The sequence below is a fragment of the Phalacrocorax carbo genome, chromosome 5 (genome assembly GCF_963921805.1).
Source record: "Phalacrocorax carbo chromosome 5, bPhaCar2.1, whole genome shotgun sequence".
NCBI lineage: Eukaryota > Metazoa > Chordata > Aves > Suliformes > Phalacrocoracidae > Phalacrocorax > Phalacrocorax carbo.
The window spans coordinates 39,396,937-39,410,679 of NC_087517.1; the positions used below are offsets into that span (position 1 = coordinate 39,396,937).

The 13,743-nt window shown below is 39.1% G+C and overlaps 1 protein-coding gene across 4 annotated transcripts in view; it reads right to left on the reverse strand.

The window, feature by feature from the left end:
* The window catches only part of ERBB4 (erb-b2 receptor tyrosine kinase 4), a 651,514-nt gene that overhangs the window by 162,904 nt on the left and 474,867 nt on the right, over positions 1–13,743 (reverse strand). For all 4 annotated transcript variants that reach the window (XM_064452102.1, XM_064452100.1, XM_064452103.1 and 1 more), the window contains exons 13-15: positions 4,910–5,042; positions 2,354–2,447; positions 720–874 (exon numbers count right to left, since the gene is read on the reverse strand). In XM_064452102.1, coding sequence (XP_064308172.1) covers positions 720–874; positions 2,354–2,447; positions 4,910–5,042 — 382 coding nt within the window. The remainder of the gene's footprint in view (positions 1–719; positions 875–2,353; positions 2,448–4,909; positions 5,043–13,743) is intronic.

Here is a 13,743-nt window from a genome sequence, read left to right on the forward strand (position 1 = left end):
TTTTTTCCCTGTTGGTTGCCCCTCCATTTCTTTACATGCTGGACATCACCAACCGTCTCATCAGAAGATATTTATAACTTACATGGCCCATGCAAAACAACATTTGTATATGAGACTACTATTAATTTGTTGCAAAGATTCTTAATCCTGGCTCAGACATATTGGCTGTACATTTCCAAATGAACAAGTGATTCTGGGCACTTAGACAGGACTTGAGAAATTGATGCTCAGACTCCTGTACAGAGTCTGATTTCAGACATACCCTTTGCATCAGCTCCCATATGAAAAAGGGCAGTAACACTTTCATCTGAAGGCAGTGCTGCTGGGTTTGTTCATCAATACCAAGAAGCAGAGACGAAGATTCTGTCAACAAGTAAATACTAAAAATAAAGTAATTGTACAGGCCTACGCTTATGTAAGTGTCAATGGCAGCATTTGCTACAAACCCATTCTAGCTAGAAGGAAAGCTAAGAGCACTACCGTGAAAAGTTGTTCTCTATAGTTTTCAATGGGGATGTAAGCTTTTTTCTGATAAGCTGCTAGACATTCATGACTGGAACCTGAATGTCATGAGAGACCTGGAAATCAAATGTTACGTTACTGCTGCGCACACTGTTTTCAGGAGTGGGACAAGTGCTTTACCAAGACAAACTGTATCTAAATCATGATGTGCTATAAACAGTAAATAGGATGGCTCACTACACAGAATTTGCACTTACCCTTGGGTGCAGTTTGGATGACATGGATGGCACTCACGATCCTCATCAGCATATTTGAAAATGAAGCTGTTGGCCCCCTGTAAACCATCGGGACATTTTTCCACACAATTTGGACCATCCTTAAAATGGAAACACTTTGTGCAGTGGTCAGGTCCCTGAAGAGCACGAAAGACAGACATGCAGTTCATTCAAGTCACTCTGCCTTTCCCTGCTGCACTAGAATTGTAGGTTCTAGCATGACACCACACTCAGCAATAATTGTAGCAGCATTTCTTCTCCAACAGTTCATGGTTCCAGCCTCTGTTAGAGCAGCACACATGTAAATCCCAGTGCTTTTGGCCATAAACTTAATCTGTAGCGTGACAGACTCGATTCCAGCTTCTAAACAGGTTTCTCAATATTGCTGGTGTGCTTAACACAAAGGACATGCCCACCTGAGAAACTTCCTGCAACACTGTTCAGTACTGAACCATATCTGAAAAGCAACTGCAGTGGCCTTTCAGTGGGATCCCCTACCTCTGCACTCCAGAATTACTTTTTACACTGTGCTTTCCCTATAGTATCTGGTCACAACAATACCAAAGAACTACACGGTCCGCTTCTTAATACGTATGTATACTAGACTGTTAAGAACTACAAACCAAGGCTCATGGAGAATGTAAAAGTAAAATTTTAAAGCTGCAATGAGAAGCCAGTGTATAACCAAATCTGGTGTTCAGGTTGGGCACTGGTCTAGGATTTTATGTCCACAAATCCTACTACAAATCCCAATTTCCCTCATGGGTTGAACATTTGAAACATTAGCTTCTTGCTTTATGGTTGTGTTGCATAAAACACAGTATTGCCACAAAAATTAATATGAGAATGATTAGCAGTATAATGCCCTTCTTTTTTCCCCATTCAGTAGGTAAATCACAGAAATAAGCTACAGGTTAAATTTTCTCAGTGATTAAGAGCCTAATATACAACTCCATATTGCCCAGGATAGTCATGACTTTCAATATTGGCAATATTCAAAAGACTAAAAGAAAGAGACAACTTCTATACCTTACAAAAGAGAAATAACCTTTGAAAGACGACTCACTAGCCACTATAAAGGTGACAGCTGCAGTTAACATTGCTTTAGGGTGCATGAAAAAAATTATCTATCAAAACAACATATAAGGTTAACCTAAGGAAATAAACCTCCAAACAACATACTGTTGATGCTTGCTGATAGATTGAGACAAATTAATATACTTTCTTTTTGGGGAAAAAAAAGGTAACTGGAGTTGTAGTAGAACAGGACAGAGCTGAGTATAAAGAATGAAGACAGTGATAAAAGAGGGCACTCAGATCACAACGCCATCTGTCATTTCAAAACTTTGCGCATTTCTACCACTAAGGCATTAAGGCAACTCAAAAAAGGACACTGCTTTTTAAACCATTGTCTTGGGGAGGCTGATCCAAGGAAGTTTATTCCCAGCATCAATTTAACACGAGCAGAATTACTCCCCTACATGCAGAACATGCATATTTTCTGATTTTGTTAAATTTAATTTTCAATAACCACTCTAAATTCTATAAGCAGAAAATGCCTGTACTTTAGTACACTTTAACAAGCTAGCCAATAATACAACAAATGTTGTTCTTACCGGCCCATAGCACGTGATCATGTTTTCTTCCATCTTTTCACACTGGGGATCACACTCCATGCAGACAGAACCATTTGCAAATTCTCGAAATTCCCTACCAAAATATTTTGCAGGCAGGTTAGGAGAAAGCAAAAGCAAGACTAAAACTGAGACAAAATGGCTGGCTCTTCAACCTGGTAGAAATAATTTCAGCTTCGCTAAGGTCAGCAGACTGTTCCAGCTGAGATCACTTCTGTTAACAACATTATGCAGCTTCATACCAGCTGAAAACCCAGCCCCATCAGCAACCTCATTCATAGGCAGCTAAAGCAGTAGACATCTTGTTTACCAGTATAGAACTAGAGTTGTTTTTCTCCTCATTCCTTAAGAAATAAGGATGTCATTAACAGGACAAAGCAGCCCATTTCTCAATTTTTATCTCTGGAATTGTCCCTCATGGCTCAGATTCAGGAAGCCACTTGTTATATGTGAGACATCACTATTAGATAGGAAAGGATTAGAAAAAGCATTGATCACAGTGCTTTTCTTGTTATTTTAGGTAAGTCTCTGTGCACGCTCCTGTTTTAAAGCCCATTCTCCAAAAGGCTCATAATCAACAATTTTAGACTGAGGTCTGAATCTATAAAATGTCAAAGCAAATCCTTTTGCTCATTTATTTCATGCATCCACAAGAAACTCTCACCCAAGTGATTGATTGGGTGTGTTGGGGTTTTTTTGTTAACCACTTAGAGGAGGGGGAAAAAAAGTAGTGATAGTAGGTGGGATTTCTTCCTTCGAACACCAGATGTCTCATTTCAGCTTTCAGTTGCCACTCACAAAAAATCTTCAACACCTTCTCAACACAATTCACCCCACCTTCTTCCAGGCTGAGATGAATTATCACCTGAACAGGTCACTACTCTCCCACTAACCACAGAGAGAATCTATGTAACTAGCTCAGACTGGAGACCTAAGCTTTGCAGATGGATCTCATCTTGTTGCATTAACCAGTTAAAAGATGTGCCACGCACTCCTGTTAGTGGGCTCCAGTAATAGTCAGGTAAAGGCTTCTATGTTTAGTTTACCCATGTTCCCCCTCTGCTCCTCTACAGCCATAAGGATCTGTTGCAACAATACAGCTGAGCAACACCTCACTTGACCATGGCAAGCGAGCTCACCCTTCTCTGGCTTTGGACACAGAGCTTTCCTGTTGAGGACTAAAAGAGAAGTCAAATAAAACTGACCCTACCCTGAAATACCATTGCTGCCCTGGGAGATCAATGTGCAAACCTCTGAGACACACAAACAAAAAACTTCTCCTCAAGCCCAGGATACAAATCACTTCACATATTTAGGAAAGAACTGAGCCTGTGGGAAGTGTAAATACTTTTCACTAATCTATACAGATCAGAACATCCTGACTGGAGGGCTGGTCATGACAGCCTCCTCATGATCTTACTGTGACAGATGTCATGGAGACATCACCCACCAAATGAGGTGCGGTATATTCCCGTGCATATGAGAAGACAACCATAGATGGCAACTGGTTTTTTTTTGTGTGTGTGTTTTTTGGTTTTTTTTTTTTTGTTTTTGGGGGGGGGGCTGGGGGGAGGCAGGCTTTTAAGCATATAAAACTGTACTCTGACAAGATTTTTTTTGCATGCATTGTCCAGATAGAAGATTTTAGAGTATTTTCACATACATATGGGAATTTATTCAATACTCTTTCCAGAACAGTTACATGAGTTGGCATCCAAGGCAGGAAAAGAAAGAGAAAGAACCATACAGTGATCTTATTTTCAATTAGCAGGTTGAGCTGAAAAAAAAAATTAAAATAATTTAGGTTTTTTATCTTGACTTTAAAAGAGGTGCCAGGGACCTTGCTATACTGTTACACAGAAGTGAAATTCTACCTGCTTCCTGCCACAGCCTAATAATGAATTTCTTATGCTGCAGCTAATATAAGCAGTTCAGTTCTATTTTTCTGTCATAAGCCAGACTCAGCCACATTGGCTGTGCTGTATGTAAGTATTCTCCCACCCATCCTCCAGAAAGATGATTCACATGTGTGAGCGGGAGAAGGAAAGGGAGGAAGAACTCATGTTGGTTTTATTTTTTATATTTGTTTGTACACATACATAGTGTATTATGAGAGAGAAAAAAGAGATAGTTTTCCTACTTCGAGGTCCTTATGCTTTATCACATGCCTAAATCTAACTAATCTGAAAGAACATAATTGTATGTGTTTCTGAATAGGTGTGTAAATATTCAAATAGGGCCAAATGGTGGTTTTTTTAGTCTTCACATAAATAAAATTGTTCGTATCATCAGGAACGCAAAAGATGCAACAAATTTTTGATGTTACATGAAAATTTTAATCAGCAGAACACTAGGTAAATCCTTCTACACAAGTTCAGATTTGGAAATACTTAAAACTTAATCCACAATATATTTCACTCAAAATCAGTAATATTGGCAATGGAATCAGATTAATGTAAAACCCAAATAACTTACTCAATGAAGTCCTGAACAATGTTTTCAGTAACTTTAGGGAAAAGTACATGGGAAATATCTTACCCATCATAGAGGTTACAAGAGTCTATGCAGGTCCTTCCCCTGATGAAGCGCTTGCAGGAGAGACACTGGTCTGGGCCTGGCCCCCAACAGCCATCACTTGAGCATAACTCATTACACACCATTCCATCAGCAGCTGCAGAGAGAGAGGATACCTTAATTAATTTACATAGTCCTCCAAAATCCAAAGGAAAACATTTCATTGAGCATTCTGCCACACCCAAAAAAGTACAGGTGTTCAGATTTTCTAGAAACAGAATAGAGAAAAACCAGAACATTATCATACCACTACAGAAACACACCATGCGCTCACAGTTTGAACAGTATACATACTCCTTGTCTGTTCCTTTCAGAAAGGATAAGTAGAGTGAGAAAAAGGTTTAAGAGCACTGCAAGGATCATAAAACCTAGAGAAGAGCTTCTATACCTGGAATAAACAGACAAGTAGCCTTAGACATGGCTGAGAAAGAGATGATAAAGGTCTATAAAATCATGAATGACAAGATGATGATAAGTAAGCATGAAAAAATTGTTCACTGCTTCTTCCATGTCCCTCATGGGCATTCAAAGAGACAGGAGACCAATAGGGCTAAAAACTGAGATTTTTCCTCATAGAAAGTATAGATCAAGCTGCAGAATTCCCTCATGCAGGACATTATAAATAAAAAAAATCTAAAGGATTTGAAAAAACAATTGCCCAAATCCACAGAAAGGCTATTAAACTAAAATACAAAACACTACCTCTGAATTGAGGACCCCCTGATATAAAACTTATGGATGGTGGGGAAAAAGTTGAAGAAAAGTCATCATTACCTACATTTTATTTTTAATTGTTTATTACAAAAGCACCTGAAGAGCCAAAGAGCCTTTACATTAAAACCTGAAAAACCACGTAAAAAGAACAATGGTCCCTGACTCAAAACTAAAATTCAGCTCAGATAAACAAAATGAACAAAGGGTGAAGGGGAAAGGTTGTTTTAAAGGATGTAATTAGTACTGTATTTTTATTTTATATAAATTCTTCTCTACATAAGTTTCTATTTGACTGTGACAGATGGAGAAAATAAGCAAAGAGCAGAACGTGTTCTCTCTCCAGCATCTGAAAAAAGCCCAGTTGCACAGATTCAGCCAAGACCTGGCATGTGAAAGGGTAGACCTCTTGATTTGGACTTTGGATTCACTTTTGCATGATGAAATGTTTTATGCGATGGTTATGTAGTAGATTGAGTAGATTAAAAATAGCAAAGATCTGAAACATCAGAGATGGAAAATATATAAACACTTGGTTTTGGTTGTTTGTTAGGGTTTTTTGGTTTTTGCTTTTTTTGGTGCTTTGTTTTGTTTTTAACCACTGGAAACAACTTGAGGGAAGTGTCAAATAATAAATTAAAAGTAGGTTTGCTGGCAGAGTTCTACCACCTCTTCCACGCTGTAGCAATGAAGATGGCCAGTTGGGAACAAACACAGAATACACCTATAAAACAGCAACTGAATACACCCAGCACACATTTAAAGAGGGGTAATAGCAAAATCAACAGCAAATATTTTCGCAAAATGCAAAAAGCCCTCTGGCAGCTTTGTATTAAATAAAAAGACCGTAGTTCTTTGCACACTCTTTTTTGTACACTTCCTTCAGTACAGCAGCATAGCTGAGTGACTGGAAAAAAACACCCTATTTTCATTTCAGGATACCTGATGGTCTTGTCTCCACTGTCAAGGCTCAACACTGTGCAGTTAGGTACTGTCCATTACAGTCTACCTCAACAATTAAAAAGCATACTGGGTTTTATTAACTGAGAAGCACAAAGACCTTCTAAATCATGAAAGAGTCAGCAGAAAGACGTTTTCTGCTCTCTACAGCATGTTTTAACACTGGTTATTCTGTGCTGTGTGTATATAATGTCCAACATTTGAACCACTGAATATCTGTCATAGCAACCAGGTGAGCACACTGCTTCACACAGCAACTCGCTCCTTAACTGCACTTTAATTGCCACTTTCCATCATACAGCACTGTTTGATGTTGGCACCATGTTTGTCAAACCCGTCTTTCTTATCTATACGGCATGCCTAGCCTATGTCCTCTTCTGTTTCCTACCAGGCAACTCCTGCACCTCCTTCTTCCTGCTGATATGGAGGAAGTTCGTGTCATACTGGCAGAGTGCTTTCTTTTGATATACACTACCTGTCCTGGCCCTCCTCCCACTATCACCCTGCTTTCTGACCACTGAATTTATCAGAAAGCACCTCTTTCAGAAAAAAAATATGCAACAGTTGCACACATGGTTTCTCTCTCCTAGCCCATGTAGTGAGCAGGCAGGAGGAGTGAAACTTTGTCCATATTTCCTCTCTTCTTGTAATATTTTGTGTTACTGAGAATGGCAGATTTTCATCTACTTATTTCTTTTTTTGCCTAGAACATTTTCATAATTCAGTGCTGAAAAAGGACATTTCACCTTTACAAGCAGCGTAGGAACCAATCGAATACTTCATGTCCTCCAGCCCTTGCAGGCAAACTGATCGAAGACCAAGAGATTCGCCAGCATGCTTCCTAATTGTACAGCGCTGTTGCTGACCCTGCATGGTTCTGCTGTACAATACATGCAATTCAGCAGGTAGCTGAGCACTGTACAATACCACAAATAACCTCAGACATGAAAAGTCTGCACACTCATGTCTTCTCAAGGGTGGAATGCTTAAATATATATATTATTTTTTTATATCACATGTACTTTCTTAATGACAACTCCAGAAGGTGTTCAGAAGTATCTTTCCGGTTCTTCTTTTGCCTCAAAGCTCAAATCAAGTACAGCTAAACTTAAAATAATTTAGGAGTAATTTCAGGTGTTCAGGTGTTCATTTAATTCCTTTAAAGCATATTAATTCTCAGAGATTCCAGCATGGCAAGAGAGACCTGAGCTATTCGGCCTGCCATTACATAGAGATGTCTCATTCTTTTTTCCTGAGCTCTACTGTAAATCAGGAGTCATTCTGCTGCAGTCGAAGGAACCAAAAAGCCAGTATGAGCAGAGACAAAAAAAATACAGCTTTTTATTATTGTCCTAACCCTAACTTTTTTTAAGCGTGGCAACATTTTTATAACATCTAGCAGATGTCAGCAGTTCCACTATGCTGCCACTGATTAAACTTCATAGAAATTGAAGGAACTAGGCGAAAGCTTTGCTTTTGCATATGCTACACATATAGCCCACACAGTTTCATTTTTCACCTACTTTTAGACATTTCACGTATATCTCAGTCTAATGCTGGCTCTGTGCAGTACAGTTCAGGAAGCGCATTGACTTGGTATTAAAAGCCAGTTTTGGCCTATTTCATGTTCATTGCCTACCAGAGCACCCAGGAAAAAAGTTCCAGGTGATACAGCTGGTCATTTTAAGGGAACCCAAATGATGCTTTATGATTTAGAGCACACTTGAGCGGTCCCTCAGAGCAGATTCCAGCACTCCATGCCTGGCCTGCCAGTCTCCCTTGATCTCATCCAGTCTCATGGTGATGTGTGACTGACACTGACCAGACAAATGTACGACTTCTGCCTCATGCTGCCTGCCACAGGGACACCTGGGATTAACAAACAGCCTCAGGCTGAAACTGTATCAGCAAATTAAAAGAAAAAAACAAAGGAAAAAGAAAAAGAATAAAAGCCCCAAACCCAGAAACCATCACAGTTCTAATTAAGCAAACATTTATATGAATAATTTTCTAGTCAATTACTCACCTTAAGTACTTGTCATGCAATAAAAAAAACTCACCCTGCTTTGGAGATCCCTTTGTTCTCATTTTCAGCCTTAAGAATATTAGTAATTGTGATTTTGTTTTACACACTCCTGTCATTGAAAGGTGCTTTCCTATTTGCTTTCTCACCTTTTTTTGTAACTTGAAGTTGTGCTTTTATTACTAGTGATTTCCATTCTTTTCACTGTTCTCAGCTGTCAGACTACTCTGGGATCAGAATTTATTTACACATGCACACACACAGTGTTGCACTAAACGATCCCTTCAAATATCAAGTAACACTATTACAAGATAGCTCAGAAAATACACTGAGTATCCTTATGCAAATAAAATGAGAGCTTTTCGGTAAAGAAAATCATTATTGCCCTATTGAAATCTAGCCAACACTGTGCCTGCAGTCTATGAAAAAAGCAATAGAAAAAAAAAATCACTATTTCATTCTGCTTATTTCTAATCACACAAATGTTTTCAGTAATTAATCTTGGCAAGAAGGGAGTGGTTTTTTTGACAAGTTATAAAAACCCATTACATTTGTCTTTCTTCCTCTTCTTTAATTATAGGAATGACTAAAGAAATGTTTCAGTTTTATACACTCTATTTGGCATTTCCATGGGCTGAGAATGTTCTGAAGCTCCAGTGTATCGCATGGCCATATGTGAAAGGAAAGAACAATAATGCTTTTGACAGGAACTCATTTTCATCAGGAATTTAGAACAAGTGTTCGTTCTTTATTAATGGGGTCACACAGGTTAGAAGCAGAAAGGTTCAATGTTTTTCCCTAACCTAGATAGAACACAAGTGAATTAGCTATATAAAGAAAGAAAAATTATTGTTATTTGGCTATAGCCTTAAGGGCCTGATCCAAAGCTCCGTGAACTCAATAGAAAAGCTCCCGCAGACTTCAATTAGCTTTGCATCACACCTGATAATGAATGTAATCATTCATTCAAGTTATGAATTATGCCAATTTAGCCACCAATTAACAACAATCACATTTATAACAACCTTTGCCTGGAAAGGTTTCACTGTACATTGCAGGTGTCTCTAAAGCTGAAAGGAATTATTTAAATAACTTTGTGTAAAAGAACATTTTTTCTATATTTATTTTGTGTGCACTCATATTTGACATGAGTCAACTCTGACTGTTCCATAAAAAAAAACATGCTGGGGAAAAAAGGCAGATTCTTCACTTAGCTCAGAGCAATGGTAAAATCTAACTACCGGATCACATTCTTTAGCAAATAACTTCATAGTCATTCACTCTGTATTAATAATGTTCATAACTAAGTTTTATGCACAAAGTGTGTTTAACATTACAGCTTACAGTAGCAGACAATTAAAAGTCTACATCAGATGAGAGCTTCATGCTCTGCATTTTAAATAAATGTTCTCCAATTAACTTCCGCTTGGCTTATCAGTTTGAAGGTGCCCGTTTGACACCGGAACTCTTAAACAACCTTGGGAGATACTATCAGACACTAAGGATGCAATAGCCATTGAAGCCTCAACTTGTCCCTTGGCCTCAAGTCTTCTCTTGCAACCGGCCCCCAAGCCTGAGTGTCTTTTAGGGTCTACACAATTCAGAAGTCTCTTGCTGATGATCACGTACTGCTGCCCTTTCCATGGTGCTCAGCCTCAAAGGTGCCACTTTCTTCTATATGCTCCCTGTGCACGCAAGCCTTGACACTAACATTTCTGTCCCTGATTGTGTGTAGGGAAGGTGAAGAAGAGAGCAACCACGTTCCTTCCAGGTACCCACCCCCCTCTGGCCCTGCATGGGACAGTATTAGAAAGACAAAACTATAATGCTTTGTGGGGCTTATGGATTTTTTTAAGGGCAAAACACACATATGTTTTGCTCCTGGATTTTCAACATTCTACAAGCAAGAGAACTCTGCCCTAGGCTTTTAACCAGCTTTTGGAAAAGCCATCTCAAAGGTGGTGAAAAAATTCAGTATTTTAAGATTGTTAAGAAGTGGCAGAAATAGCAGGATGAAACAATTGATGGTATCAGGAGCATAAAGGATATTTTGTGTGTTGAATAACTGTAGCATTTTCCACTGACTGAAGTCTGTTGTCTTTATCTTCCTATTTAGAAAAACAACAACAAAAAAACCAGAGTTCTGCCAAACCCTATAATGTCAGTGTTATCTCAGAAATGATACATTGCTATAGACTGAACCTCCCAACAAATATTGTACTCCCTCAAAAATTTTTTTAGTATTTCCTCACTGACTTATATGGTCAGCTGAACACAACGTTAAACAGTATAGAAAAGATATCATCATCATGTGATATATCCTAACAGTAACGTAAACATGATGCTGACTAGATCTTGAAAGCTCTTACATGAGTTTTAAGAAAAGCTACACATGGATATTAAATGTTTGCTGTAACTTGCTTTAAGCCATTAACAATCACTAGGTAGGGAGGAGATCAAAAACAAGCTGATAGTGACTCAAAATATACAAAAGAATAATAATAAACATACCTGAGAGTGGCTGTAATAATTAACACGGTCTAGACTGGTTTCTTCACTGGAAACCATGTGAAAAAAATCTTTAATGGATATTTTTATTAAGAATTCACACCCTGCTCGTTACCATGCAAGCCGACAGTATTTCTACCTTAGAGGATGGATTCAGATCCTGCAAGTAGTTATGTACTTCCCTTCCCCATTCTGGTTAGTCTTATTTGTCACTCAGGGAAGCACGAACATATGCCCAAGCATCTGCAGGATCGGGGTCTAGAAACGGCAAAATAACTGAAAGGCAGAGATAGAAACCCTAGAGTCTTGCCCTCAGATCCAAAACATTCAGGCAGTGGAAGATTCAGAGAAAACTCTCCTAAACCCCAGTGCATTGGCCTATCCTGAAAATCACAGATATTTCAGAGGATGCTGGAAAAACACATCTGGCTCTAAGAAACAGTTCTGCCTTACTCCAAGTAATTGTAGAGATTGTAGTTAGACATCTAACCTGCAGCAGAACCCATTTAGCTCCAGAGAGGTGCTGACTGACAGGCAGAGTTGAAGCAGCAGGATAGCTCTTCTCATCTAATGCTGACTCTCAAAAGGCCACAAAACATTAAACAATTCATTCACACATATGTGCACGGAGAGAGAAAACCACTGTCCCCTGTCAGGATTCAGAAAGTCAATTAAGACACTGCCTTTTAATCGGAGTAACTTGGCCCCTAGCCTACATTCATTAGATACAGTCCACTTAATGAACACAGGTTAGAGTCCATTTTTAAAACCAGTCCCTTGGTACTGTAGCTTACATTGTGACTCCCTAATATGAAATGAATGAGAATTGTTTTCCTCATGAAGATTCTCTTGGTGTTAAATTTCATAAAATATCTTTAGAAGTGTTTTTCTTCCTGGAAAATAATGAGTCTCTATTATAACAAATCCTTTCACAAGCTAAAAGTCAAATAAAGTTGACATCTTCCCTTTGTGTGCAAATGTAGCACCAAGACGTACAGTGCAAGAGGATGATGTGACAGTACATCCAAGTTTCCGTTTGCCCTGGAAACCCATATTTCAGTAATTGTGGCTGCTTCAATGGACTCAAACTTAGTGATCACAGGAAAGGGCAAAGAGGGATTTGATAAGGGACTCCTGACAACTAATATGGGTATATCTTCCAGACTACTTGCGTTCAGCTATGTCCCCCAGCTTTCAAAACCAGTGAAACAAAGGGACACTATTCCATGAAGGGAAAAGTACATTACAAAGTTTACCTGAGTGGTTTTTCGCTGTCCTCTAACATATTGTGAATTATAGAGAGTTTGAAGCAAGGAGGAAGCATTTCTGTATGAGACATGGGGCCTATGTTCTACTCTATGACTGCTTATTTTATTTTTATACTAAATCTCTAGCAATGGAAGACAGCTGGTTGTTCTTTCATTAAATGATGCATCATTATCAGACAGCTATAGCCAATCTGCTGTTAGAAAACATCAAAGAGCAGCAAAAGCAAGATGTTTCTCCCACAGCCAGCAGTTTTTCATATGGTAGAGAGGAATCTTGTGCTCTCTGGAAGATTCACAGGTTCCTGTATCTCACAGGAAGATAGGACCACTAGGATCCTGGAATATAACCTTAGTGATTCTTCCACGGTCACCAAGGCCTTGTGCTTCTTCAGACAGATTCTGTTCTGTCAGCTGAAGAAATTCCTTATGTGAGATCTCAAAGGGCTAATTCTTCCTGTTACGACATACAAAACACACTTGTTACTAGACTGCTAGCACAGAACTAGGCTCCTCCCCACCACTTGATCCTATACCACTGCAACACTACCAGGGAAGAGCAACAAGCAATCCACCATCCCTGGGCAGATGTGATTATCTTTCTTGGCAACACCTCTATTTGCCAAATAATATACCATTTTTCATAGTAGGCTTTGCTGGGGTGGGGTGGGGCGGAGGGGGAGAGCAGGAAAAACAGGGTAAATAGCAGAACTTCAAGCCATCTACAAATGCTCTAGCTGGCAGGACTGAAGGCACTAGCTATTCATGGGAAGTCAGCAGCTTTCCTCCAAGTTTCTAAGGAGCTGACAGTACCAGGAAACACATGCTTTTCTCTTGCAAGGCTGCTCTTATTCAATATTCAGATAATATTAATACTCAGTAGAAGAACTCAAAACAAAGAAAAAGTCTCAAGATGGAAAAAACCAAATAACCAAGAGAACAGAAGCCATTAAGATGGTACAAAGCTCATGGACATTGAGCAACTGGAGCTAACCCAGAACAAGTTAAAGTTGGGTGTGTTGAAAATAGAGACTGTGCAACCTTCTTTGTCCTGTACCTGGTTAACTCATTTCATTATTCAGGACTAATTCTTGGACTCTTCATCAATGCTTCATTCCCACAGGACATTATCATAACGTGTTTGATCATCTCTGCATCATGAAGAGAGCTACGCTACCCTCACAGACAGCCACCTGGATTCATTTACTCATGCCTTTGGCTGTGTTACAGCAGTAAGTACACCAGGGCATAAGCTGTTCAACACAGAGGACACCCTTGTGCAATTCCTCACCAAAGAAGAAGCAGCAGACACTACATCTCTCCTCCACCTT